Source organism: Geotrypetes seraphini, chromosome 6 (genome assembly GCF_902459505.1).
Source record: "Geotrypetes seraphini chromosome 6, aGeoSer1.1, whole genome shotgun sequence".
Taxonomy (NCBI): domain Eukaryota; kingdom Metazoa; phylum Chordata; class Amphibia; order Gymnophiona; family Dermophiidae; genus Geotrypetes; species Geotrypetes seraphini.
The window spans coordinates 210,824,318-210,851,640 of NC_047089.1; the positions used below are offsets into that span (position 1 = coordinate 210,824,318).

At 47.4% G+C, this 27,323-nt stretch overlaps 1 protein-coding gene across 10 annotated transcripts in view; it reads right to left on the bottom strand.

The window, feature by feature from the left end:
• The window catches only part of DDHD2 (DDHD domain containing 2), a 69,192-nt gene that overhangs the window by 23,123 nt on the left and 18,746 nt on the right, over positions 1-27,323 (bottom strand). For all 10 annotated transcript variants that reach the window (XM_033948843.1, XM_033948842.1, XM_033948850.1 and 7 more), the window contains 9 exons: positions 27,146-27,235; positions 26,623-26,743; positions 18,521-18,610; positions 17,704-17,845; positions 7,935-8,143; positions 6,527-6,597; positions 5,889-6,005; positions 5,042-5,137; positions 293-421 (listed from right to left, as the gene is read on the bottom strand). In XM_033948843.1, coding sequence (XP_033804734.1) covers positions 293-421; positions 5,042-5,137; positions 5,889-6,005; positions 6,527-6,597; positions 7,935-8,143; positions 17,704-17,845; positions 18,521-18,610; positions 26,623-26,743; positions 27,146-27,235 — 1,065 coding nt within the window. The remainder of the gene's footprint in view (positions 1-292; positions 422-5,041; positions 5,138-5,888; positions 6,006-6,526; positions 6,598-7,934; positions 8,144-17,703; positions 17,846-18,520; positions 18,611-26,622; positions 26,744-27,145; positions 27,236-27,323) is intronic.

Sequence of the window (27,323 nt, forward strand, 5' to 3'; positions counted from 1 at the left end):
GTAACAGACATTTGGAGAGGCAGATCTCCCATAAGAGCCATAGAAGATACATGTTGCTTCTGAGCAACAATGCCAAATAAAAGGTTAAACTAAATGTCGCCGCTATGAAGTGCAGGGCATGTTTTTCAATGACTGATGCAGGATCCTTGTCAGCTTCAATGTTTTCTCAAGGTTCCTTAATTTGCAACAGAGGCATTTATTATAAATGGTCTGTTGAAGCCACCTTTGCTAACTTCAAATCCTTATTCTCATACAGGATATCTAGCTATTCAACAGATTTTATTCTCATCACCTGTCCAATTCTGATGTCAAAGTACTCATAGTCCACCCCATCATGCAAGCCGACGCTAGTGACGGGCAGCTGGGTTGGTTTGCTCAGGCCATCTCCGCTGAGGACTGGATGACCCAGTTTTCCGCCATCCTATGAGAGAGCAACAGAAAAATTAGGGAAGTACTGCTAAGAGGAGTTGCACACAGTGTCAAGGATATATGCAGATCCCATAAATTACTCCATCCACCTTTTTTGGAGTCTAGAAGGTCTTTTATGCTTCTATTATATCAAACTTAATATCTTAAATACTTCAAGTGCTACACACTAAAACTCCTAAACCTTATAAGCTGTTGTTAAAAAGAGAAAGTAATATTCTTCAAAAAGAGATGATGGATCTCAAGCGTCTGCGGTTATTACCATTAGAACTAGTCTTGGTAAATAATCTACATGCAGACTATCATAAGTCCAATTGTCTCAGTTTTATAATTTTATGTGAACATTATTTATTTGGACATTTTGCCTCTCCGGAGTCGTAGTCACATTTTGAACAGACTGCAGTTGTATCCTACCCCACCTGTCTGACCTTGCTTTTTGGAACTGGGGGGAGGGGGAGGGAGGTGTTGTGGGGGTGGGGCAGTAGGGGGGGGGGTCTGTTTGGGGGGGCTTGAGGGTTGGGGTGCCTTTGTACCCTAGGAGGACATCAGAGTCCAGTCCTCTTGGGGGGGGGTCCCTGTTCTGTATAATTTCAATAGGAGCACACTATAGTCATGGGGAGTCCGAGACAGGTTCAAGCTTTAGCTCTGGGTCTATGGAGTGTAAGAGACAGGCGAATAATGCTAGGGAGTGCAAGAGACATGCGAATAATGCTAATGGGGTCCTAGTTGATAAAGAGGGATCGTCCCCACTGAGATACAACAAACACACAACGTGGAGGGCTATGTACGTCAACGCCCACAGTCTGGGAAATAAGATCCTGGACTTGGAAACAGAAATGAGGAATGCCGACCTGGATGTAGTGGCGATATCTGAGACCTGGCTCACAGACTCCCACGGGTGGGACATGGTCATACCAGGTTACAACTTGCTTCGCCGGGACAGGGAGGGTAAAATGGGAGGTGGTGTAGCATTATATACTAGAGAGGACATTAAGGTCACCAGAATCACAGATGTACAGTACACTGGGGAATCCCTTTGGGTAAATTTGGCCAGAGGGAAGGACAAATGCCTGTATCTTGGCATAGTATACAGACCCCCAAGACATCAAGATGACCTAGATAAGGAATTAATCGGAGATATAGAGAATATCACCTTGCGGGGTGATACAGTATTGGTAGGTGACTTCAACATGCCTGATGTGGATTGGGTCACACTTTCCTCTGCTTCCGGCAACAGCAGGAAGCTATTAAACTCTTTGAATGGAGCAAGACTCAGGCAACTGGTATCTGAACCAACAAGGGATCAGGCAATACTGGACCTAGTACTTACCAACAGGGAAAGTATCACAGAGGTCTCGGTGGGTGAAACTTTGGCCTCCAGTGACCACAATATGATATGGTTCAATCTCAGGAAAGGTTTCACGAAATCTACCACAATGACCAAGATTCTCAAATTCAAAGACACAAACTTCCAAGACATGGGAGACTTTGTTCACCAGGCGCTACAAAGCCAAGCAGACACCGTCAGCGTGGAAGAAATGTGGTCAACTCTGAAAGCCACCATACAGGAAGCAACAAACCGCTATGTTAAATCAGTAAGCAAACGGAGTAGGAACAACAAGCCACAGTGGTTCTCTACGGAGATCTCGGACATCATCAAAGAGAAGAAAAAAGCATTCATCTCTTACAAACAATCAGGGACACAGGACTCTAGAGTAAAATATCTGGCCAAGTCAAGGGCCGTCAAAGCAGCAGTTAGGGAGGCCAAATTCCGCATGGAGGAGTCTCTAGCAAAGAACATCCAGAAAGGAGATAAATCTTTCTTCAGGTAGATCAGTGACAGAAATAAGAACTCGGGCGGGATAGTACGTCTCAGAAAACCAGACGGAGACTTTGTAGAAAAGGACTCGGAAAAAGCCCAACTGTTAAATAAATACTTCTGCTCAGTCTTCACCCGCGAGGCGCCGGGAATCGGCCCTCAGCCACAGACAAGGGTTAAATCAGTTGACCCGTTTAGTAGTTTCAAGTTTACACCCAGCAGCGTCTATTGCGAGCTGTCAAAAATCAAGGTCAACAAGGCAATGGGGCCTGACAACCTACACCCTAGGGTGCTCAGGGAGTTGGGTGATGTCCTAGCGGAACTGCTATCCGCGGTCTTCAATCTCTCCCTTAGTACAGGTAACGTCCCGATGGACTGGAAGACAGCTAACGTCATCCCACTCCACAAGAAAGGCTCCAAGATGGAGATGGCAAATTACAGACCAGTGAGCCTCACATCGATAGTGAGCAAAATAATGGAAACCCTAATCAAACACCAATTGGATAGAATCATGGACGAGGAGAAACTACGGGATCCCCGCCAACATGGATTTACTAAGGGGAGATCCTGCCAATCCAACCTGATCAGCTTCTTTGACTGGGTGACGAGGAAGCTGGATGCTGGTGAGTCCCTGGACATCGTCTACCTGGATTTCAGCAAAGCATTTGATAGCGTACCACACCGCAGGTTGCTAAGCAAGATGAGTTCTTTAGGTTTGGGCGACACATTGACAAATTGGGTTGGGAACTGGCTTGGAGGTAGGCTTCAGAGGGTAGTGGTGAATGGCACCCCCTCCGAAATGTCAGAGGTGATAAGTGGAGTGCCACAGGGCTCCGTCCTGGGCCTGATCTTGTTCAACATCTACATAAGAGACTTGACAGAAGGGCTCCGAGGAAGAATAACATTATTCGCCGATGATGCCAAGCTAAGCAATGTAGTGAACAAGAGCACAACAGACAATAATTCAATGGCAGATGATATGATGCATGACCTACTTCTACTGGAGCACTGGTCTAGGTCCTGGCAACTCAGTTTCAATGCCAAAAAATGCAAAGTCATGCACCTGGGAAGCCGAAATCCATGCAAGATTTACACCCTAAATGGCGAGATCTTGACAAAAACTGAAGCAGAAAGAGACTTAGGGGTGATTGTCAGGGAAGACATGAAGTCTGCAAATCAAGTTGAGCAAGCTTCATCCAAAGCAAGGCAAATCATAGGTTGCATACGCAGGAGTTTCGTCAGCCGTAAACCTGAAGTCATTATGCCACTGTATAGATCCATGGTGAGACCGCACCTGGAGTACTGTGTGCAATTTTGGAAGCCGCATTACCGCAAGGATGTGCTGAGACTGGAATCGGTCCAGAGAATGGCCACCAGGATGGTCTCGGGACTCAAGGAGCTCCCATACGAGGAGCGGTTAGGGAAGTTGCAGCTCTACTCACTAGAGGAACGTAGAGAGAGGGGAGATATGATCGAGACATTCAAGTACCTCACAGGTCGCATCGAGGTGGAAGAGGATATCTTCTTTTTCAAGGGTCCCGCGGCAACAAGGGGGCATCAGTGGAAAATCAGGGGCGGGAAACTGCACGGTGACACTAGGAAGTTCTTCTTCACCGAAAGGGTGGTTGATCGCTGGAATAGTCTTCCACTTCAGGTTATTGAGGCCAGAAGCGTGCCAGATTTTAAGGCCAAATGGGACAAACATGTGGGATCTATCCGCAAAGATAGATAGGGAGGGTCATTGGAGTGGGCAGACTTGATGGGCCGTGGCCCTTATCTGCCGTCTATTTCTATGTTTCTATGTTTCTTGTCTGATGTTTTGCATTCGTTGCTGTGTGTTTTTTTCTTGTTAATAAAAACATATTTAAACATATTTATATCATTCTTTTAGACTATTTTTAGAAGTTTTTTTTAGTATATATCTAGTGCATTTGTTGCTATACACCTATTGTAGTTCTATTATATCAAGACAGTATTGTGCTCACAGTAGCAATTACTGTTTCCCTCCCATGGCAAATCTTTAAGAGATGTGCCTACTCTGCTAGGCAGCTATCAGCACAGAGGCCAGCTCACCAAACCATTTAGCATAGAATAGTATCAAACCTGCAAGAATTTCTGCCATTCTTAGGACCACCACAAATATATTTCTCCTGCTATACCTCCTATTCGCACCCATGTGCGGGACAAGACATTACCTAGACAGGTAGGTTTCTACTTAACACTCATGCAAATGTGTATTGCCACTCGCTTATACAGTGCTCTGCACTTGCCCAGAAAGCGAATTTGCTTACCTGTAATAAGGGTTCTTCCTAGTCAGCAGGGGAATACTGCCACACTTGATGGTGAAGTCCTTAGACTATCAACTGTGGCTGCATATCCCCTGCTTGTCTCCAGAGAGAGCAAAGTTCTTACCTATAACAGGGATTCTCCGTAGACAGCAGGGGAATGCAGCCACACTTATCCTCCCACCATCCCCACTACAATATACATATTTTTCAGGTAAAGACAAAAATGATAGACAAGGGGAGGAGCTTTGGAAGGCGGGAGTCCCTGCACATACCCAGTAAGCCAAAATGAGATGTGCATCTGTTGGAGTGTTCACTTGTGCTTTGAACATGGGTACCACCAGTGGGGGTGGGTAATCTACATTGCTTTTCCCACTCTCCAGCCAAGCATCAATAATAGCCACGCCAAGAACTGGACATGCTGAACCTTCAGCTGCACCAAAAACTAATGTTTTGCTCCACTCATGCAATAGAAAATTAAGGGTTTCCTTACCCTCCTGCTATGCATTACCTGCCTGCTCTTCTGGGTCTTTAGATAGTTCAATATTTTCTTTCTTGGTCCCACGGGTATTCCCAAGTCTTTCAGGTCATTTTCTGAACAAAGAACCTGGATTGGAGGATGAGGGGAAGGGGAAAAAATGTACATATTCTATACAATACACATATTGAGAAATTAAACTCCTCTACAACAGGTGGTGCCAGGATAAAGGAAAAAATTACTTTTTGTTCTATGGCGCTGCCTCCAATTGACTTAAATCTAATTTTACATTTTCTGATTTTTTTTTTCCAGTTCTTATTTTGTTTAGATTAGCAGTTCAGCATTGCTTCCCTTTTCTATATGCAAACCCTTCATGTTTCTCCGATTGAGGCTTTCCTTTATACAATAAAACATTTCAAACATCATGACTTTTTCCTTTCAAGTGTTTCACTATATAGCTTGGAAGAACCTGGATCCCAATATAAAGAATGGCTCTTGTATCTGATAGAGCAGTGTCCCGCAAACGTTTTTACTTGGCGATACAGTAAACTCCAGGCTGCAGCTGGAGGGCACCTGGAAATGTTTGGATGTCGACGTAATGACATCACACACATGCATGAAATCATCACGCTGATAACTGCGCATGAGCGAAGGCCCTCCAGACGAGGCCCTGAGCTGACAGCGGGGGGTGCTGGAGCAGGAGAGGCACCGGCAAGGAGAAGTACTGGCTGACTACCTACCTTGCCGTGAGAGGCACGTCCTGTAGGCAGTCAGCTGGTGCTTCTCCTCGCTGGCAACTCAAGGCACACCCATGATAGAGAAAGGTACGAATTAAATAGTGTGTTTGACATGAAGTAATGTGGCCACATGAGGTTCTTACCAGAGCTTCCTTATCAATCTTCTCTTTCTCTAAAACAGCACAATATTCTGAAAGTTCCAGCTTCTGAAGGACACCCAGAAGGGTCTCAGCATCTCCCCCAGCACCTTCCTTTAGCTCCTGAAAACAATCACAGAATGTTCTCTTATCCTCTATGTTCTCTTATTATCAAGGTTTTCTTCAGGATGTCTCTTGCTGGCTCTGCACTCAATGATCCTGATTTAAGAGAGATGATGCCTCTTTCTCAATAAGGAACCAGAGCTGGGAAATAATTCAGTAGATATTTCAGCCATTCCAGTTCTCAGTCTTTCAGTTATGGCTCAAACACAGCTGCAAACAGTGCTGACTTAACAGATGAGTCAGTGAGGCACTGGCTGAAGGCACTAAAGCTTAAGGGAACCAAAAAGTTTGGTTTTGGCCTTCTCAGCAGCTGAAGTTCTTCCCATTGCTCATCTTCACCCTGTCCTTGCATTTGGCTACTGGCAAGTTTTAAAAAATGAGAAATAAACACATCTTCTTTTTTGCAAAATAGGGGAAATGTCTATTTAACACCAGCAGCTTTGCTGGCAGGTAGATACAAGGATGGGTGGAAGAGTAGGACAGTAGTGGGAGTAATCAGTATCTAAATAAAATGAAATTACCCTCTTTGGGGGATTATTGCTCTTCGCCAGTTCTTTTTGGTTAGTCAGAAGATCAAACAGAATGAGGGAGCCTGTTGGAAACAAAAGCAGTAAAGGATAACTGGACCGGGTCACACAGCCACAATGCACTTAAATTACAAAACACTAATTTTAACTTCCAGTCCTGCACACATACAAAAAAAGTAGACAAAAATATTCCACTTTATCTGAGATGGAAAAAAAATAAATTAATTAAAAAAAATAAAAATAAAAAAAATCACACATTCTATGACCTTCTGAATGAAAAACGAGATGCAATGTTATCTGCATTAAAAACTTGGATTCATTTTCGAGAACTGCCAGGACCTGAAAATGCAGTTTATTTTCAAAATGAAGAGGATTTAAATGTATATAAATGTATGTGATAATTCAAGAACCTCTAGGAGGTATACAGTTAGAAATATAAAACAGAAAATCCTGCATGCATTTTAAAAGAAAAACAAATTGACTATGGACATCTCTGGAAAAACATGACTAAAGTCAATGGAACACAACAGGAGGTTTTAATGAATTCTAATCTAATCAGTAATCTTTTATTCTGCTATTTTTCAATTCAGAGCAGATTCAGAGCAGATTACAACAAGAAGAGCCCTACATTAAGGGGCACACATATACTTTAAAAATATTGCATAAAGAGATAAAATATCAAGAACAACATTAGCAAAAAAGTAGGTCTTTAAAACTTTACAAAAATAATATACGAATTCAGGTTATTCAACGTCTGAACTGTCTGATAAGAAGTGATCATGAGCGAGTGGATTAAGATTTTTAGAGGTGACGAGTCCAGTAATTTTGAAAGTATCATACGCAGTCAGCAAAAACATTTCTGAACTACTGAACTAATTTGTTTGTAATAAGTTAGTCGCTTCCATAAGTGGATAAAGTAGTAATACATCATCTACACAGGTATATAGGCCCTGATTCTGCAAAGTGCATCCTGATTTTAGGCAGCTGTAGGTGTCCTACAGCTGTCTAATCAGCCAATCGGGATGTACGTTTTTTAAAAAAATGCTCCCCAGGCAGGCCACCTATATTGAAGGCGCCTCTGGGAGCATAGGGAGGCCCGCAAGACGCCTAAGCTTGCCTAAAAGCCTTAGGCAAACCTAGGTGGCCCTATGCGTCTCCCTAGTAGAGGAAGAGATGCTTACAATGTAGGCCAGAAAAATGCCTTTAAATCTGTATGGGCTTCGGGGCCATTAACGCAGTGCAGCCGCTAGCGCGGCTTTGTAAAAGAAGCCGTTAGTAATTCATCCTATAAATTGGCAGCAAAGGTTTTCCTTTAGTAACAGGCTAGAAGATTTAGATGTCTCACTGTAGAAAGTTATAAGATCTTTTGGCTCTGAAGTGATGCACACGGTTAACCCCTCACCTAAACTATGACCAGTTACAGAAACAGTCCCTCGATAGTCTGGATTTCTATGCTGGAAGAGCCTGTACAGTCGGTTCATTTCTCCCGCCACTGCATCCACGATGGTCTGGCAGTATGTAGGGCTACTATAGAAGAAGAGATCCAATAGCGTCTCATTGGTGAAATGGCGCAGGCGGCTGATACTTGGCAATGTGATTCGCTGAATGTCACTATTTGATAGAGAAATACATTTAAAAAAAAATTATGCTTCTATGAAGTCTTCCAAATTTAGCCCTACACATACCATACTATACCATACATTTCTTCTATACTGCAAATTTTGACAAGGATTCAATGCAGTTAACAAGATTTCAAGCCAGTGGTTATGAGCAATGAATTACAGGTTAGAAGAAGTAGAAATGTCTCTGCATTTTGAATTTAAGGCTTGAAGAATTCTTAATGAGACAAAGTAAATATTCTTCTAAAAACTGCTTCCTTTCTGCAAACAGAACATCCTCCATGTCTGTACTTTGTCTTAAAATAGTTATACACACCCATTTCTGTCAGAGGTTACAACTCTTAAGGACTGGGTTAAAGTAGGGGTAACAGAAGTGGCGGCACAGGGCCTAGCCTTAACTGAGTCAGCTTTGCAACTGGCAGCTGACCAAAAGTTAAAGTTTCTTTTCCCTCCCCCTCAGTAATTATGCTCCTCAGTACTGACAATCTATATTCCTCCCACCTCACCGCTGGCCAGCTTTTACATCTCCTCTCTCTCACTCACCCTCACCCTTTGGTTTCACAGGGGAGGGGGGCACCAAACTACTGCACAGGAACCCGCAATTGCTAAGGCCAGCCCTGAAAACATTGCTGATATTCACACAAGTGAGCAGTCCTCATGCTGGACAAATTTCAAAAGCTCAGTGACCTTCACAAAAGTAAAAAGAGTTTGCACACAGTTCTTTCATGGGAAGGAAAGGAAATTCTTCAATAGGTTTTCAATTTCTTTCTTTCTACATGGTGTCTGGAAACAATGAGACCTCTTACATATTTTCAAAGTATTTTGCAATTATTTAAACATCTACCCCCCCTGCTTTACTAACGCATAGTGCAGGTTTTAGAATTCCTATGAGTGTCGGAGTAGTTACCACCACTGCCGGCGCTAAAACCCGCACTTTGCATTAGTAAACGAGGGGGTTAGTATGACCTTTGAAAGTACATTAGTATAATGGTTTTTTTCTTAGTTTATTCATAATTTGTGTTCAAAGTGTCCTCCTTCACTCCCGATACATTCATGAAGTCTTCGATGCCACTGAGCTGTTGGCTCAGTGAAATCTGGAGCTTATTAATTAAGAGTGCTGTGTTTGGCCTTTTTGGATTGAAGACTTTTGAAGTGACAGTGGTTCTGCGAGTGCAGATGAGTGTGGTTAGGAATGGAAGGGGATTGGGAAGTTTTGTTTTTTTTGTGGCCCATGAGGCCCATATGAGGACTTTTTTCTCCCACCCAGTGGATTGTTGATTATTGTAGTTGAAATCACCCATTATAATACTGTTGCCCAATTTGGCAGCTTTCCTAATCTCTGAAAACATTTCTTCATCTGTCTGCTCATTCTGTCCCAGGAGACAGTAGGGTGTCAGGTCAAAAGCGCGCCAGGACAAAGGCGTGCCCAGACAATTGAGCGCAGTGCGGAGGTGCGCGCCGCTCAAAATTACTGTTTTTAGGGCTCCGACGGGGGGGGGGCGTGGGGGGAACCCCCCCACTTTACTTAATAGACATCGCGCCGCGTTGTGGGGGGTTTGGGGGGTTGTAACCCCCCACATTTTACTGAAAACTTCACTTTTTCCCTGTTTTTAGGGAAAAAGTTAAGCTTACAGTAAAATGTGGAGGGTTACAACTCCCCAAACCACCCATAACACCGGCGCGATGTCTATTATGTAAAGTGGGGGGTTCCCCAACAAAACCCCCTGTCGGAGCCCCTAAAAACAGTAATTTTGAGCGGCACGCGCCTCCGCGCTGCGCTCAATTGTCAGGGCGCGCCTTTGTCTTTCGCACCGTTGTCTATGACCCAACAGTAGTATAACCCTACACGTATATTCCTTCCCTTCACACATAAAATTTATATCCATATGGATTCCACACTGCTATCTTTGTCCGATTTATCCTGCAAACAACGAGATGATTGGATAGGCTGGAGTGAGTTTAGATGGCAACTTTAGCAGTTAGAACCCAGGTGGACTTTAGTCTATGGCCTAGACATATCTAAGAAGAGACAAGTTAATTTAATCTGCATCTCAATGGCCACGAATTTGGTCTTGGAGGATGAGATGTACAGTGTCAGCATCTATGAGGCAAACTTGGTTCTTTTTGTTACATAGTGTTTTGGACCCCTGTTCATTTACAAAAATTAGATAGTTCTAAGTCCAATAAATGCTGGCACTGTAATCTGGAACTAGGGACATTAGATCATCTACTTTATTATTGTCCCTATATCAAGTTATTTTGGAATTCAATTGGTCTCAAGTAAACTCTTTATTGGAAAACCATGTTGCGCTTTCCTATGATACTGTTTTATTCGGAATGGCTATGAGGAAAAAAAGTCAAATATCGTCATATAATAACAAACTTTTATTAGTCATGAAAGGGTTGCCATTAAACATATTACCAATAATTGGAAAAATTACAAAAATCTCAATCACATATTCTGGTGGAATTCATTATGCCATATTTTTAAGATGGAAAGGGCAATAGCGATACAAAAAGGGACATATAATAACTTTGAAAAGATATGGGGGCCCTTGGCAAAGTATTGCGATGAATAGTCATCACTTTTCTTTTCTTTTCCTTTTCTTTTCTTTCTTAGCTGTATTTAGCACACTCAAAGGGGAGGATGGAGTTGGGGAATAATTTTATAAGATATGTTATAATATGTTATATAACATGTGCATATTCTATTTTATTGAAAATGTGATGAAGGGTGGGTGGGTGGGTAGGGGTTATTACACTATTAGATTTTATGTGTTAGATAATATAGTGCTATATTGGAATTACTTGTATGATGTATTTTTGTGCACTTGTTGTTTTGATTTGAAAATGAATAAAGTTTTTAAAAAAAATTAAAAATAAATCATGTTTTGTTTTTTTTAATTCTTTATTCATTTTATAATTCACAAGTGTACAGTAAATATCAAACAATTAGAATACAATACCACTTGAAAATCTACCATATCATACAACAAAAAGATATAACCCCCACCCCCTCCCACTTCCATATACAACAAAAAATATACCACATGAATATAATATCTTATCATTCATATATATTATTAACAGAAATCCAACCCCCCCCCCGATCCACATGTAAGAATTAAAATTGGGAAAAGTGTAAATTATTCATTATTTATAATCATGTATTTTTAATGAAAATAACTAATGGGCAGACTGGATGGACCGTTCAGGTCTTTATCTGCAGTCATTTACTATATTACTATGTTAAAAGCTCAACTGTTTTGCAAGGTTGATATGCTAGAATGTCTTGAATTTCAGGCAGAAGTTTCTGCTATAGTATGACATATTTGGGTTATTTGAAAAAAGTCATTTTTGTCCCTCCAGACACAAGTGTAGAAAGAATTACCCTTACCTGAGAAATATACAAGCCCTTTTATGAAATGCCATCTTCAAGCTCTCGCTCTGTTCTAAATATTTATGCCCCATTAGGGAGGATTTTACAGTACCATGGAAACTATTCTTAGCACTTTAAAGTTCCTCTGTCTCCACAAAATCTCACTAAAGTGGTGCATCCTCACCCTATAAAATATCTGGGTTTTCTCTAGTCATCTACTGCACAAAGATCTAAACATTTTTAGATTTCAGCTCCACATGTTAGGTAAAATTACCGTATTTTCGCGGATATAACGCGCGCGTTATACGTGATTTTACGTACCGCGCATACCCCTCGCGCGTTATATACCTGAGCGCGGTATGCAAAAGTTTTTAAACATAGTTCCCACCCCGCCCGACGCCCGATTCACCCCCCCAGCAGGACCGCTCGCACCCCCACCCCGAACGACCGCTCGCACGCGCTCCCACCCGCACCCGCATCCACGATCGGAGCAAGAGGGAGCCCAAGCCCTCTTGCCCGGCCGACTCCCCGACGTCCGATACATCCCCCCCCCCCGGCAGGACCACTCGCACCCCCACCCCGAAGGACCGCCGACTTCCCGACAATATCGGGCCAGGAGGGAGCCCAAACCCTCCTGGCCACGGCGACCCCCTAACCCCACCCCGCACTACATTACGGGCAGGAGGGACCCAGGCCCTCCTGCCCTCGACGCAAACCCCCTCCCCCCAACGACCGCCCCCCCTCAAGAACCTCCGCCCGTCCCCCAGCCGACCCGCGACCCCCCTGGCCGACCCCCACGACACCCCCACCCGCCTTCCCCGTACTTTGTGTAGTTGGGCCAGAAGGGAGCCCAAACCCTCCTGGCCACGGCGACCCCCTAACCCCACCCCGCACTACATTACGGGCAGGAGGGATCCCAGGCCCTCCTGCCCTCGACGCAAACCCCCCTCCCTCCAACGACCGCCCCCCCCCCAAGAACCTCCGACCGACCCCCCAGCCGACCCGCGACCCCCCTGGCCGACCCCCACGACCCCCCCCCCACCCCCCTTCCCCGTACCTTTGGAAGTTGGCCGGACAGACGGGAGCCAAACCCGCCTGTCCGGCAGGCAGCCAACGAAGGAATGAGGCCGGATTGGCCCATCCGTCCTAAAGCTCCGCCTACTGGTGGGGCCTAAGGCGCGTGGGCCAATCAGAATAGGCCCTGGAGCCTTAGGTCCCACCTGGGGGCGCGGCCTGAGGCACAAGGGCCAAACCCGACCATGTGTCTCAGGCCGCGCCCCCAGGTGGGACCTAAGGCTCCAGGGCCTATTCTGATTGGCCCACGCGCCTTAGGCCCCACCAGTAGGCGGAGCTTTAGGACGGATGGGCCAATCCGGCCTCATTCCTTCGTTGGCTGCCTGCCGGACAGGCGGGTTTGGCTCCCGTCTGTCCGGCCAACTTCCAAAGGTACGGGGAAGGGGGGGGGGGGGGGGGGTCGGCCAGGGGGGTCGCGGGTCGGCTGGGGGGTCGGTCGGAGGTTCTTGGGGGGGGCGGTCGTTGGAGGGAGGGGGGTTTGCGTCGAGGGCAGGAGGGCCTGGGATCCCTCCTGCCCGTAATGTAGTGCGGGGTGGGGTTAGGGGGTCGCCGTGGCCAGGAGGGTTTGGGCTCCCTTCTGGCCCAACTACACAAAGTACGGGGAAGGCGGGTGGGGGTGTCGTGGGGGTCGGCCAGGGGGGTCGCGGGTCGGCTGGGGGACGGGCGGAGGTTCTTGAGGGGGGGCGGTCGTTGGGGGGAGGGGGTTTGCGTCGAGGGCAGGAGGGCCTGGGATCCCTCCTGCCCGTAATGTAGTGCGGGGTGGGGTTAGGGGGTCGCCGTGGCCAGGAGGGTTTGGGCTCCCTCCTGGCCCGATATTGTTGGGAGTCGGCGGTCCTTCGGGGTGAGGGTGCGAGTGGTCCTGCCGGGGGGGGGGGGATGTATCGGACGTCGGGGGGGGGGCATCAGGCTTTCAGGATGGGGACAGACCTTCAAGGGGGGACAGGACTTCAAGGGGGGACAGTGCACGGAAAGTCAGGGGGGGTGAACGGAGAGTCGGGACAGCGCACGGAAAGTCAGGGCAGTGTACGGAAGTCAGGGGGGGTGAACGGAGAGTCGGGACAGCGCACGGAAAGTCAGGGCGGGCGAAAGGAGCGTCGGGCATCATGCGCGTTATATGCCTGAGCGCGGTATAGAAAAGTTTTTGTACATATCATCTTGATTTCTGCGCGCTATACCCCTGTGCGCGTTTTACACTGGTGCGCGTTATATCCGCGAAAATACGGTATGTGGTAAAACGCCTGCCTCCTCCAACTCTTTCTGCAGCTGAAAGATTTTCCCTTGTTTGATTGTATCTTTTCCAGTATTTTTGGAGTTCCTTTTCCTTGTTCTGTTTTTTTAGTATACTGTGATGGAAGATTAGGTTCTTACCTTGTTAATCTTCTTTCTAAGACATAGGATTCTGTACTATAGCTCTGTAACTTATGACAAAAGAACAATGATTAACAACAATTAACAATCAACACTGAACAACAAATTAAGCACGAGTAGCTAGAAACCAACCTGCTAAGTGCAACTAGTAGGAGCCATAAAACCGCTTAAAGGAGAAAGGGAATATGTGCCTTCATGCTCTGTAATTTTCTCTCTGCTAAATTTTAAATACAAGAGAGGTCCTGTGACAGACTCTGGCAACATCAGAGGTACAAATCAGGTGAATTAAAGGTCTACACAGGGTGGGCCATACAGAATCCTATGTGCCTTATAACAGAAAGAAGATTAACGAGGTAAGAACCTAATCTTCCATTCTGTTGCAAAGACATAGGATTCTGTACTGTAGCTGATGTACCAAAGCAGTGCCAGATGTCTAGAAAGGGACAGAGGATCCAAAAGCGGCTTCCTCTTGAGCCACCACAACCATTCTGTAGAACCTCATAAAGAGAGTAGACCAGGTAGCTGCTCTACAGATTTCATCAGGAGAAACAGCCCGGGATTCTGTCCATGAAGTAGACACACCTCTAGTCAAATGAGCTGCAATGGAAACAGGAGGCTGTTTTCCACAGGAAATGTAGGAAGAAGAATTGCCATATAAATCCTTGGAAGCTGGTTTGCCCCATTTTGATTGGTTGGTCAGCACAAAAAGGTTGACGAGACAAAAAGGTTGAAGAGACAAAAATCATTAGTCCTCTCCAGGTAGTGGAGTAGGACTCTGTGCACATCCAGCCTCTGTAAAATTTTGTCCTGCTGGTGAGGTGAAACGCGGGTAAGCAAATTTCTTATTGACGTGGAAGGCAGAAACCTCCTTCTGCAGAAACCGAGGGACCGTCTGCAGAGAAACACCAGACTCCGTAAACTTGAAGAATGGTTCTCTAAAGAACAGAGTCTGTAACTCGAAGATCTGCCTCACTGAGAGACTATAGCAACTAAAAACATGGTCTCGACTACAAGATCTAAGAGGGATGTGTCTGGCAGGGGCCCATATGGAATCTGAGAGAGAGACCCTTCAGAATAACATTAAGGTCCCAAGACAGAAATAGTCTATGCATAGGGGACGCAATCTGAGCGCTCCCCTCAAAAACCAAGTGACATCTGGGTAAAACACCAGCAACTACATACCTCTCCGAGCCCTAAAGCATGAGAGGCCAGCTATGTCTGGGAGGAATTTGGGACGTCGAACTGCCATGCTGGCCATAAGGTCATCAAAACCTTTGCCAAAAAGTATCTGCCCCTTAAAGGGTAATCTGCTGAGAGTGGCCTTGAAAGAAGAATCGCCCGCCCACTGTGTGATCCAAAGTATCTGGCGGGAAGAAATGGAATAAGCTGAAACCTTGCCCATGACTCTAATAATGTCATAGAGAGTATTGGCCACATAATCCACTCCTTCCATAATCATGTGAGGACAGGCATCTCCCAGCTACAAAGGACCACTCCACAATCTGGTATGACAGGCCTGTGCCACAAAGGAGGCAGCTGCTGCCACTTTGATACCCCAAAAGTGTGCTTCAAGTACTACATACACATTCCTCCATCACTAGGAAAGAAGGTGCACTTAGTCAGTTGTGTTACTGCAGAATCTACCTTCAGCTGAGAAAACAGTTGTTGGCACTCCAGAGCCCTAGGATAAAGCCTAGACATAGCTTTGGCCACCTTCAGAGAGCCTTTAGGTAACTCCCATTGGTCGGTGACCAAGAAGGCAATGTCTGGATGAGCTGGAAAAAAGGTAGATTGTGCATTAGCGCCGCTCATAATGGAACATTGAGAGGAGGAAGGCTACTGGGGATCCAGCTTCAACGCACAGAGGGTGTCAGAAATGACGTGAAATGGAAGCCAATTTTAAAAGACAGTGCAGTGAGGGATCCTCACCGTGATCCCAAAGCTGCCACCGCTTCCTGACCTCCTGGGAGCCTTGCAATAATAAAAGCATGGAAAGGGACTTTCAGTCCTCCCAGTTCTGCTCTGAATGGTCACTGACACTAGGAGCTGATGTGTTCTGAGGCAGAGAGGCCTGCTTGGAATGTGAAATCCCATGTAGCAGAGATGGAGTGCTCACAGGCAGTGTAGTGTTTCCCAGACCCCTTAAGTAGGCTTTCCACAGATGATTGACAAAATCTGAGAATCCTTGGACCAGAGGCCCCAAGGATCCCTGCAAGAATGGAGAGGTAATACCTCCTCTGCCTCCATGCGCTTGCATTTCGCCCCCTTGTTGCGTATGCCCTCTGGTTGGGTTCTCTTCCCCAAAGACCAGGCTTTTTGGGGTGCTAGCACCCTGGAGGACTCAAGAGAGGCTGAGCCCAAAGCTCCCACCCCTTCTTCCCATACCCCACAGCATGTGGAACATGGCCACTCCTCATATGGCAAATCTGCACAATAAATTATATGAATTAGAGTTAGAGTGGCCTTGGGAATTCATTGCAGATGATCCATAGGCAAAATGAGGGGTTTGAGGCAGAAAAAAAAAGCACTTGAAAAAAAAAAAAGCTATAAATCCAAGATGGTCACCACCAGAAAACTTGCACTAAAAACGGCTGCAGGAGCTTATTTGAAAAGCAAAAAATGTTGAAAATTGAGTTTTGGAGGTGGGGGAACCCGACTCTAACCCCAAAAAACCCTCTAGTCTAGCTTTATCAGACACCCCCCCACACACACACACACAATTTTCCCCAAAGGGAATAATGGGAGTTCTCACTGTTACTTGTCTGTCAGCTTGCAGCATCCTGCCAGTAGGGAAAGGATTTCTGCCTCAGAAAGTGCCAGGAATAAGTCCACACTGTAGATCTTCTGGTTGTCAGTCAGGTGAACTCCGAACATGGACTCCCATCCCTGAAAATCCATGCGACACGTTGGGGGGGAGAAAATTCACAGCTGGCTCCCTAATATCTGGAGGGTTGTCACACAGGGGCACCATAGCCTGCATTCAAGTCTCTGATAAATCAACAGGCAAGCAAGCTCACAGAGGAATGGACCCTGAGCTTCTGAAGGGCCACAAAGAAGGGCTGACTCCACGAGTACTTAGCGCGAGATTGGCCTGTGAGCAGCAGTCTGCCCACGTTGAACTGCAGCTTTTCCTCTGGCACCAAAGCCATGTAGGAAAATCAAAAAACCGATGGCAAAAAATACCTGAAGAAAAAGAAAGCAAAGCAGATCAGAACATATCTTCTGAGTTTGTTGCAGAAGGAAAAACTGAAGGGGGAGCAGTTTTCCAATGCTTAAGGGGAGGAGTTGAAAGATTTGAGTGACATCTTTCTGCAAAGTCTGTGACTAGGGCAGGGGTGTCAAAATACCTCTTGAGGGCCACAATCCAGTCGAGTTTTCAGGATTTCCCCTATGAATATGCATGAGATCTATTTGCATGCACTGCTTTCATTGTATGCTAATAGATCTCATGCATATTCATTGGGGAAATCCTGAAAACCCGACTGGATTGCGGCCCTTGAGGAGTTGACTTTGACATCCTTGGACTAGGGGGAAGGAATAGCTACAGTACAGAATCATTTGTCTTTGCAACAGAAACTGCTTTGACTTGTATTGTAATTGAGGCAGTATAGCAAAACCAATCAAACGATAAAGCACGTCCAATATGGAAGTATGCTATCAAAATCATGTCCTCCTTTTGAAACATAGTATAACTCAAAGAAAGTATTCCTCAACAGATGACAGGTACTTACTTGTCTACACCTGTCGTATCCGCATGCAAAGCACTGTACCAATTCACAGGGAGAAACTCCACTCGGCCAACCTTGTTCTGTTCCAGTGCTTCCTTGAAGTGACTATGCAGCAGGTTCAGGGAAATGTCACGAAAATCATTCACTGGAAAGAAAATGTCAGCTCTGCATCAAGTCATAGAATTCAAAACCCACCACAGGCTGCATGCAGCTCTGATCCTGCAGATGAACAATCGTGGATTCATTTATGTATGATTGTTGGAAGACTGTGTACAATGTCTTCAGTCTCTTTATAGGTTACAGACTGATGTCAGGAACTGAATGGAACTGCTTAAATAATTCAAACTAACTCCAAAATTGTAAAAGTTTGCTCTTCTCCCCTGAATACTTTCTAATCAGTAAGTATCTCAGGTTGAATGGTTCAGAATATCAGAAAAATATCACATTGCCTGAAAGGTGGGGCAGGGCAGACACACTTGTCTCAAACTCAGTCGGTCACTATAACATCTCAAGTTGGCCCGAGAAAAGGAATTACAGACATCTAAGAATCCAGTTGTCTCCAAAACAAAACTAACTACACAAAAAATTCAAGTGACCAAATTCAATTAAGACAAATTTTTATTTCTACTACCCTTTTGAAAACTAAAGGGACTCAGAGTTGCAATAGAAAGGAAACCTGCACCCAGAAATCCTCCTAACTCATATATACTCCAACACACTGACCATTAAAATCTCTACTCCTTCATAAGAACTTCCCCTAAAGTACTGTGGGAACACTTAACTATACAGATCTGATTCAGTTTCATTCCAACAGACTCACCGCACTGAATGATGCTACGGAGCCAAAGGTCACAGACCGGTCCAATTCCATGGATCATAAACACTAAGTGATCAATTTTCAATGGCTCCTCTAAAAAAGAAAACAAGAGACAAAACTATTCAAATACTGCTATAATCCACAGCAAAGCAGCAGAGGTGTGACATGAGAACATTAGGACAGAGGCCCTTTTCATCATATTTGAATTTTAGGAAGCAGCTTAAGGCTTGGCTATTTGGTCGAGCTTTAGTGGGACAAGGGAATGAGGCTGGGAGTATACTAAGGTACTCAATTTTTAAGCATATGGATGTCTCAAAAGGTGAAATGGATGTCCACGTACTTGAAACATCCAAATCTCGATTTTGCAAAGGTAGAATAGAGACTTCCAACACTGCAATACATCCAAATAGCAAGGGGGACTAGGGCAGGCCTGAAATCAGGACATCCAACAGCAATTACTGACGTGGCAAAAACATCTATGTCTAAAAAGGATGCCCTTATTTAGACCTGGTATTTGAGACGTCCAGGTTAAAGAAAGGTGCTCTTATTCCAGTGTACAGCTGCTCAGAGATTAAGGCACAACACCACCTTAATCTCCCAGTGGTTGCCGTCTCCTTCCCTCTCCCCTGAAAGTGAAACCAGGGGATACCAGACTATATGACAACTTCAGGTATTATAGGCATTCCTAAGAGAGTACGAAGCAGGTCTCAGTAGCAGCCTAGTAGTTAGTTCAGTAGACTGTAAACCAAGGGACCTAGGTTCAAATCCTATTTTAACTCTTTGGTTTTTAAATTGTGAGAATTCCAGTAACAGAAAAGGAGAAATTAGGTTCTTACCTGCTAATTTACTTTCTTTTAGCTTCTCCAGACCAGTAGAGGTTAACTTTACGAATGGGTATATATCTAATCATGACCAGCAGGTGGAGACTGAAAACAAAACTTTGGGACAGTATATCCTAGCCCCTCCTCTCTATTTCCCTCAGTCTGCCGAATAGCCAAGCAGAACCAAGAACTGGAAAACAACAGAGAGAAAAAACAATACTCCGAAAGGAGTAACAAATAACATACCCAAAAATGCTGTTGGAAAATGCAGAGGAGAAATTCCCGAAGGAAGAAGGTCCCCACAGCTCGCCAGCTAAGCCAGCCGAGCCACAGCCGCTGTTCTTCAATTCTCCCCGGCCCTAGAAAAATACTAGAACCCGCAGCAAAAACCAAAAACTGCCCGCGCAACAGCCCCAACAACAACAACAACAGACAGGGTGGGGACCTCTACTGGTCTGGAGAAGCTAAAAGAAAGTAAATTAGCAGGTAAGAACCTAATTTCTCCTTCTTTAGCACTCTCCAGACCAGTAGAGGTTAACTTTACGAATGGGACATACCAAAGCAGTCCCTCTCACGGGCGGGACCCCCGAAGGGCCGATACCAGAACACGCTCACCGAACACCGCGTCCCGACGCGCCTGAACATCTACCCGATAATGCCGAACAAATGAATGCAAGGAGGACCAAACCGCAGCCTTACAAATATCCACCGGAGGCACGAGCGACGACTCAGCCCAAGAAGCCGCCTGACCCCTAGTGGAATGAGCCTTGAGAAACTCCGGAACCGGCTTCTGACTCAGAAGATAAGCGGAAGCAATCATCTCCTTGATCCAGCGCGCAATAGTAGCCTTAGAAGCGCCAGCCCCCCGACGAGGACCCGCCAGAAGCACAAAGAGATGATCGGAGCTCCGAAAATCCCGGGTCCGCTGCACATAAGCATGGAGGACCCGACCGACATCCAACTTGCGCAGCTGTCGTTGCTCAGAAGAACCCTCCCGACTACCCAAGACCGGGAGGACCACCGATTGATTGACATGAAAAGGAGAAACTACCTTCGGCAGAAAGGAAGGAACAGGCCGCAAAACAACCCGCTCCTTCGAAAACTCCAGGAAGGGAGCCCTACAAGAGAAAGCCTGTAGCTCAGACACCCGTCTAGCGGAAGTAATGGCCACCAAAAAGACCGACTTCAGCGTAAGGTCCTTCAACGAACAGCCATCCAACGGCTCGAAAGGAGGGCGCACTAGAACAGAGAGAACCAGATTGAGATCCCAAGAGGGAATCGAGGGCCTTATGGGAGGCCTGATCAACTTGGCCGCCCTAAGAAAGCGAATCACATCAGGAATGGCTGACAAACGCTGACATGTCACCAGCCCCCGAAAAGCCGACAGGGCCGCCAGATGAACCCGGAGGGAAGACCAGGCCAGTCCCCTATCCAGGCCATCCTGCAAAAACTCTAGAATGTTAGGCAGAGAAGCACGAAAGGAGACCACTCCCCGCGCTCGGCACCATTCCTCAAAAAGACGCCAAACCCGTACATAAGCCCGAGAGGTAGAAAGCCTCCGGGACCCCAAAAGTGTAGAGATCACCTTGTCGGAATATCCCTTCTTACTCAGGCGGCCCCTCTCAAGAGCCAAGCCGTAAGACAAAAGGGAGACGGGTCGAACATGGGAATGGGACCCTGCGTCAGAAGATCGCACCCGAGAGGCAGAGGAAGAGGATCCGCCACCAGATGCCTCACCAGATCCGCATACCACGGACGACGAGGCCAATCCGGAGCCACCAAGACCACCAGCCCCGGATGGCGAACAATGCGAAGCAGTACTCTGCCCACTAATGGCCAAGGAGGGAACACATACAACAGCCCCTCCGTTGGCCACGGTTGGACCAGAGCATCCAGACCCTCGGCCAGACCGTCCCTGCGACGACTGAAGAAGCGGGGTACTTTGGCGTTGCCACTTGTCGCCATCAGATCCATCAGGGGCTGCCCCCAAGCACGCACTAGCAACTGAAACGCCTCGGCGCCGAGACACCACTCTCCCGGATCCAAGAAGTGACGACTGAGGAAGTCCGCCTGAACGTTTTCTACCCCGGCAATGTGAGAGGCCGAGAGGTCCAGAAGATGCGACTCCGCCCAAACCATGAGCCGAGCCGCCTCCTGCGCCACCAGAGTGCTCTTGGTGCCCCCCTGACGATTGACATAAGCCACCGCCGTGGCATTGTCCGACAGGACTCTGACCGACTTGCCCAACAAAAGGGAGTGGAAAGCCAACAGCGCCAGCCGGACCGCCCTGGTCTCCAACACGTTGATCGACCAGGAGGCCTCCTCCGTGGACCAGGTTCCCTGAGCTGAGTGACCCAGGCACTGGGCCCCCCAACCCAGGAGACTCGCATCCGTAAGGAGCACCGTCCACCGCGGAAGATCCAGACCCACCCCCTGAACCAGGTGAGGGGTCCGGAGCCACCAACGCAGACTGCAGCGCGCCAAGCCTCGCAGGGGAACTGGAACATCCATCCCGTGCCTCTGGGGAGACCACCTCCGGAGCAGAGCATACTGGAGAGGACGCATGTGGGCCCGCGCCCACCTCACCACGTCCAGGGACGCCGCCATCGACCCCAGGACCTGGAGGAAATCTCGCGCCCGAGGACACCGGGACGCCAAAAGCAGGCGAATCTGAGACTGCAATTTGCTCACCCGGGCCTCTGGGAGGAAGACCTTCCCCAAGGAGGTGTCGAACAGCACCCCGAGGTACTCCAGACGCTGAGCCGGAACCAACCGACTCTTGGAAAGGTTGACCACCCAGCCCAGCGACCGGAGAAACTCCACCACCCGAGCCGTAACCCGGGAGCTTTCCTGCAACGACTTGGCCCGAATTAACCAGTCGTCCAGGTAGGGGTGTACCAGGATGCCCTCCGACCGCAAGGCTGCCGCGACGACCACCATCACCTTGGTGAACGTCCGGGGAGCCGTGGCCAGCCCAAAGGGAAGCGCACAGAACTGATAGTGCCGACCCAAGATCGCAAAGCGCAGGAAACGCTGATGAGAGGCCCGAATAGGAACATGCAAGTAGGCCTCCGTCAGATCGAGAGAAGTGAGAAACTCCCCCGGCTGAACCGCCAGAATGACCGACCGCAGCGTTTCCATACGGAAAGAGGGAACCTTGAGAGCCCTGTTGACCCCTTTCAAATCGAGGATGGGCCGAAAAGTCCCCTCCTTCTTGGGCACCACAAAGTAAATGGAGTACCTGCCCGTGCCCCACTCCGGGGGGGGCACCGGAACTACTGCCCTGAGATCTAGCAAGCGCTGAAGGGTCTGGCGAAACGCCAGCGTCTTCCCAGGAGTCTGACATGGAGAAGCGAGGAAAAAATCCGGCAGAGAGCGGGCGAACTCCAGGGCATAACCGTCCCGCACCACCTCCAGGACCCACTGATCGGACGTGATCTCGGCCCATTTGGGAAAAAAGTCGCGCAGCCGGGCCCCCACCGGAACCAAGGGGGGCGCCGGCAAGGCGTCATTGTGCAGGACGGGAAGCGGGGGAACCGGCGGAGGGATTCCCTGCCCCCCGACGGGCCCCCCGAAAGGGCTGCATGCGCTGGAAGAACCGACCCCGGGAAAACCCCGGAGACTGGAAAGAAGCAGCCCCACGCCCAGGGCGATACTTGCGAAATTCCCGCAAACGCCCCCGGGCCGCACCACCCCGAGACGCCGGGCGGGCACGGTCCTCCGGCAAACGGGGAACTTTCGAGTCCGACAGAGTCTGAATTAACTTATCCAAGTCCTCTCCAAATAAAAACGACCCCCGAAAGGGAAATTTAGTAAGCTTAGCTTTGGACGCAGCATCCGCCGCCCAAGCGCGCAGCCACAACACACGCCTTGCGGCCACGCCAAAAGCCATGGACTTAGCCGAGATCCGCACCAAGTCATACAGAGCATCCGAGAGGAATGAGGCAGCCATCTCAATCTTCGCTACCTCCTGATCCACCAGAGACCAGTCGTCAGACTCTCGATCCAAGACCCGCTCCGCCCACCGAAACACGGCGCGAGCGACCAGTCCCCCACAAATAGCCGCCTGGACCCCAAAGGCAGAGACTTGAAAATTTTGCTTAAGGATGGTCTCCAATTTGCGCTCCTCAGAGTCCCGCAAGGCAGAACCGCCCTCAACAGGCACGGTATGCCGCTTGGAAATAGCCGAGACCACCGCATCCACGACTGGCGAAGCTAACGTAGCCCGATCCCCTTCAGGAATGGGATACAGGCGAGCCATGCTGCGCGCCAGCCGAAACGGCGTCTCCGGCGTTTTCCACTGCTCAAGAATAATATCCCGAATATCCTGATGCATAGGAAAAGAGCGGGAAACGGAACGGATCCCCCGCAACAGAGGGTCCCCCACACGCGGAGTCTCCGGCGGCGCGTCCTCAAAACGCAAAGCCGAAGAAACCTGTTGAATAAGGTCAGGCAGCTCATCTCTCTGAAAAAGGCGCACCACGGACGCCTCGTCACTGGAGAACGGGAAACCCGACAACCCGCCGCCAGCTTCCGTCCCCTCCAGAGGGTCCTGGAATTCCTCAGAAGGGTCCAGGTCCTCCTCCAGACCGACACGTTCCTCCGACCACAAATCCTCGTCCCACGACACCCGCGGACGCTTGGACAAGAGAGGCGGCGGAGGGGACGTCACGTCAGACGAGAGAGGCAAAGCCGCAGGGAGCGCGGAGGAAACCCCACCCCCCGAGACCCCCTGGGCGCAACCGGGACCCCCAGCCGCCTGAAAATAGGCTTTGCATAATGAAAAGAAAAAATCAGGGGAAAACCCCCCCGAGGGTCCCAAGGGACTCCCTGCCACAGCAGGGGACCCAGCAGAAACCTGCCCCTGCTTAGCCAAAACAGGGGGAAGGTCACCTGAGGTGGAAGACAAAATGGAGGGGCCAGACAGAGAAGATGGCGTCTTTCCCGCCAAAACAGCTCCCTCCATAGCCTGCAGCGGCTGAGAGACCTGAATAGTCTTAGCCGCTAAAACAGGCAAGCCGGCATCAGCTGTCAAAATATCAGCTGAGAGGGAATCCTCTAAAACCCGACCGTCGGCGGCTCGGGGAATCCCTCCGTGGGCGGACGGAGAAGACCGGGCTGCTCCACCGTTCCCTGCCGACTCGCGAGGCACCATCGGCGGGGAGCTCTGGGCGCCTGCAGCCGCTGCCGACGGAGCTCCTCCACCGCACCGGCCTGAACACCGCTTGCACAGGCCGGCCGCGAGTGCCTCGCGTCTGGAGCACAATGAGCACTTTTTCCCTTTAGAAGTGCTCATTGCTCCATACGCGACCTAGCTGTAAAAAAGTGCCGGTTAGTTGAAAAAATACAGTAAAATACAGTTTTCTTAAAGGGATACAACCCTCCAGACCAGCACTACCTCAGGATTTTTTTTTTTTTTTTTTTTTTTTTTACAGAACAGACTCCACAGGCTCTCGAAGCAATATGCCTTGCTTGATTTAGGGGGCAAGGCTTACTGCTGAGGCTCCTCTAAAAAAATATGGGGAGGTGGAGGAAGTGGGGGGAGGGACCCCGCTCGTGACCCGCCGGGTTTGACACCCCCGAGGTCGGACGAACCCCCAAACAGAGTCCGTCCAAGCTCCGTCCGGCTAAAAACAGGGACAATAAACCCCTAAACAAATTCCAACAGCCCTACCAAGGGAGATGGGTACAGATCACTCAACACCTGCTGGAGACTGAAAGAAGACTGAGGGAAATAGAGAGGAGGGGCTAGGATATACTGTCCCAAAGTTTTGTTTTCAGTCTCCACCTGCTGGTCATGATTAGATATATACCCATTCGTAAAGTTAACCTCTACTGGTCTGGAGAGTGCTAAAGAAATACCTATTGTACCTTACATACACTGCTTCAATAGCCTTCAGGCTTGCAGGTGTCTTATATATAAGGGTACAGTAGGTATTTTTCTGTTTCTGGAGGGCTCACAATTTAAAAAATAAAGAGTTAAAAGTAGGATTTCAACATGGGTCCCCTGGTTTACAGTCTACTGAACTAACTACTAGGCTGCTACTGAGACCTGCTTCGTACTCTCTTAGGAATGCCTATAATACCTAAAGTTGTCATATAGTCTGGTATCCCCTGGTTTCATTTTCAGGGGAGAGGGAAGGAGACGGCAACCACTGGGAGATTAAGGTGGTGTTGTGCCTTAATCTCTAAGCAGCTGTCCACTGGAATAAGAAGCACCTTTCTTTAACATGGCTACCCCTTTGCTCTGCACGGATAGCCATTTTCAAACAATACTGCCAGACAGATGTTCACATCTCATTTTCCCCTCGTTTTTCATAACTTGGATGTTCCAGTTTGTAAAATGAGGGTTCATATTGGACACTTCAAGTGTATGGACATCTATCTCATGTATTTTTCAATAGGAAATCTTGACGTATTTCCTATTCAAAAATACATGGATGTACATGTATTTGGGATGTTCTGACTTGCATGTCGTTTTAAAAATGCCCTTCTGCATAGCCTTAGTAAGAATATCTGTGTTATGTAAATTGACTCCAAGACTGTGTGTGTGAGGAAATTGAGTACTGGTGGGAGCTGGAGAAAGGGGAAGATGAATTAATAGATCCAAACAGATTTATTCCATATTGCGATAAAACAATAAAGAAGATTAATAAAATAAATTAATCTGTGAAGAGTGAAAGAAGATCTTGACAGGGTTGCCTCCAAATGTGAAGATTAGAGGAGCCTAGTCTGTCATTTAAGCACATCAGATTTGATTCTGAAACCCTGCTTGGACACTTCTTTCATAAATGTAAGATAATGAAGACCAGTCAAGGAGTTTATATTTTCAAGAGTGCAGAGTTGATATAGGGACCAATGTTTAAATGCTTAACACTGATATGACCTGTCACATCCACCGCAAGGGTTCACTTCCAATACTTACCAGCACAGAACAAATACAAAGGAAGTTCCAGTACTTTTAGTAATTAATCAGGGATGAAGTCCCATTCTTCAGGATTCCTGAAGTTTTTCATAGCTTAAGAATAGTCAGCAACACTGGCAGCCTTTTTTTTTTTTTTTTTATCAGTGAAGCAGTTCCTTTCCTAGTTTTGCTCTCTGAACACTTAGCTTCTCAAGGGAGCTACTAATGGTATAAGTTTTTCATCAGAGGATGTGTGGCAGACACATGGATATAAACCAACTGATTTCCTATGGGGAATCTCCTAACCATATAGCATAAAACCCAAATTTTATTTGGGTAATACTTCCCCAGCAGTTAGGATGCATGAACAGAGTACTTACCAGGGGGAATAGTCACAGAGATGTTCTTTACTCCTCGTTTCACAGTCCGTGGACGGCCTTGCTCTGTAGGTGAAGTGCCCCATTCATCAGAGTTGGCAGCTGCCCGATAGTGCACCATTAGCTGAATAAGAGAGACGTTTTACAGCAACCTTTGGCTTATTTTAGCATTTCATATTCAGATTATCCCTTAAAATAGCTAAATTAATGTTCATTCAGTAAAACAAACACTCTTCTTACATCCAAGGGATTACACCCATTCACTCGGAGACCGTGTACAACGGATTCAGTCTTTTCATATTTGACAAACTGATGTCAGGAACTGGTTAAACAATTCAACCCAATTCCAAACAAATAGTTCTTACACCCAAAGGATACATCCCTGGATTAAACCTGGATGCTGCAGACAGCTCTGGTTCCTTCAATTCTTTGGGACAGAAATACTTTACAGAAGAAGCGCCTCCACACGTCAGGTCTCTTTTCCTATTCTATCCTCCTGGAAAGAAATCCATGGACATGTTTGTACCTTTGGGTTGTGTAATATAATCACATCCCTGGAAGGAGATTCCAGCTTTTTCTTCCATTCATCTTGTGTCACAGCCAGCATGTAAGCCTCCTGCAAGAAGCAACAACAGGCTATACCACAGAAAATCCAGCAGCAGAGAAGCACTGAATCTCATTAAGCAAGTGACCCTCCCAAAAAT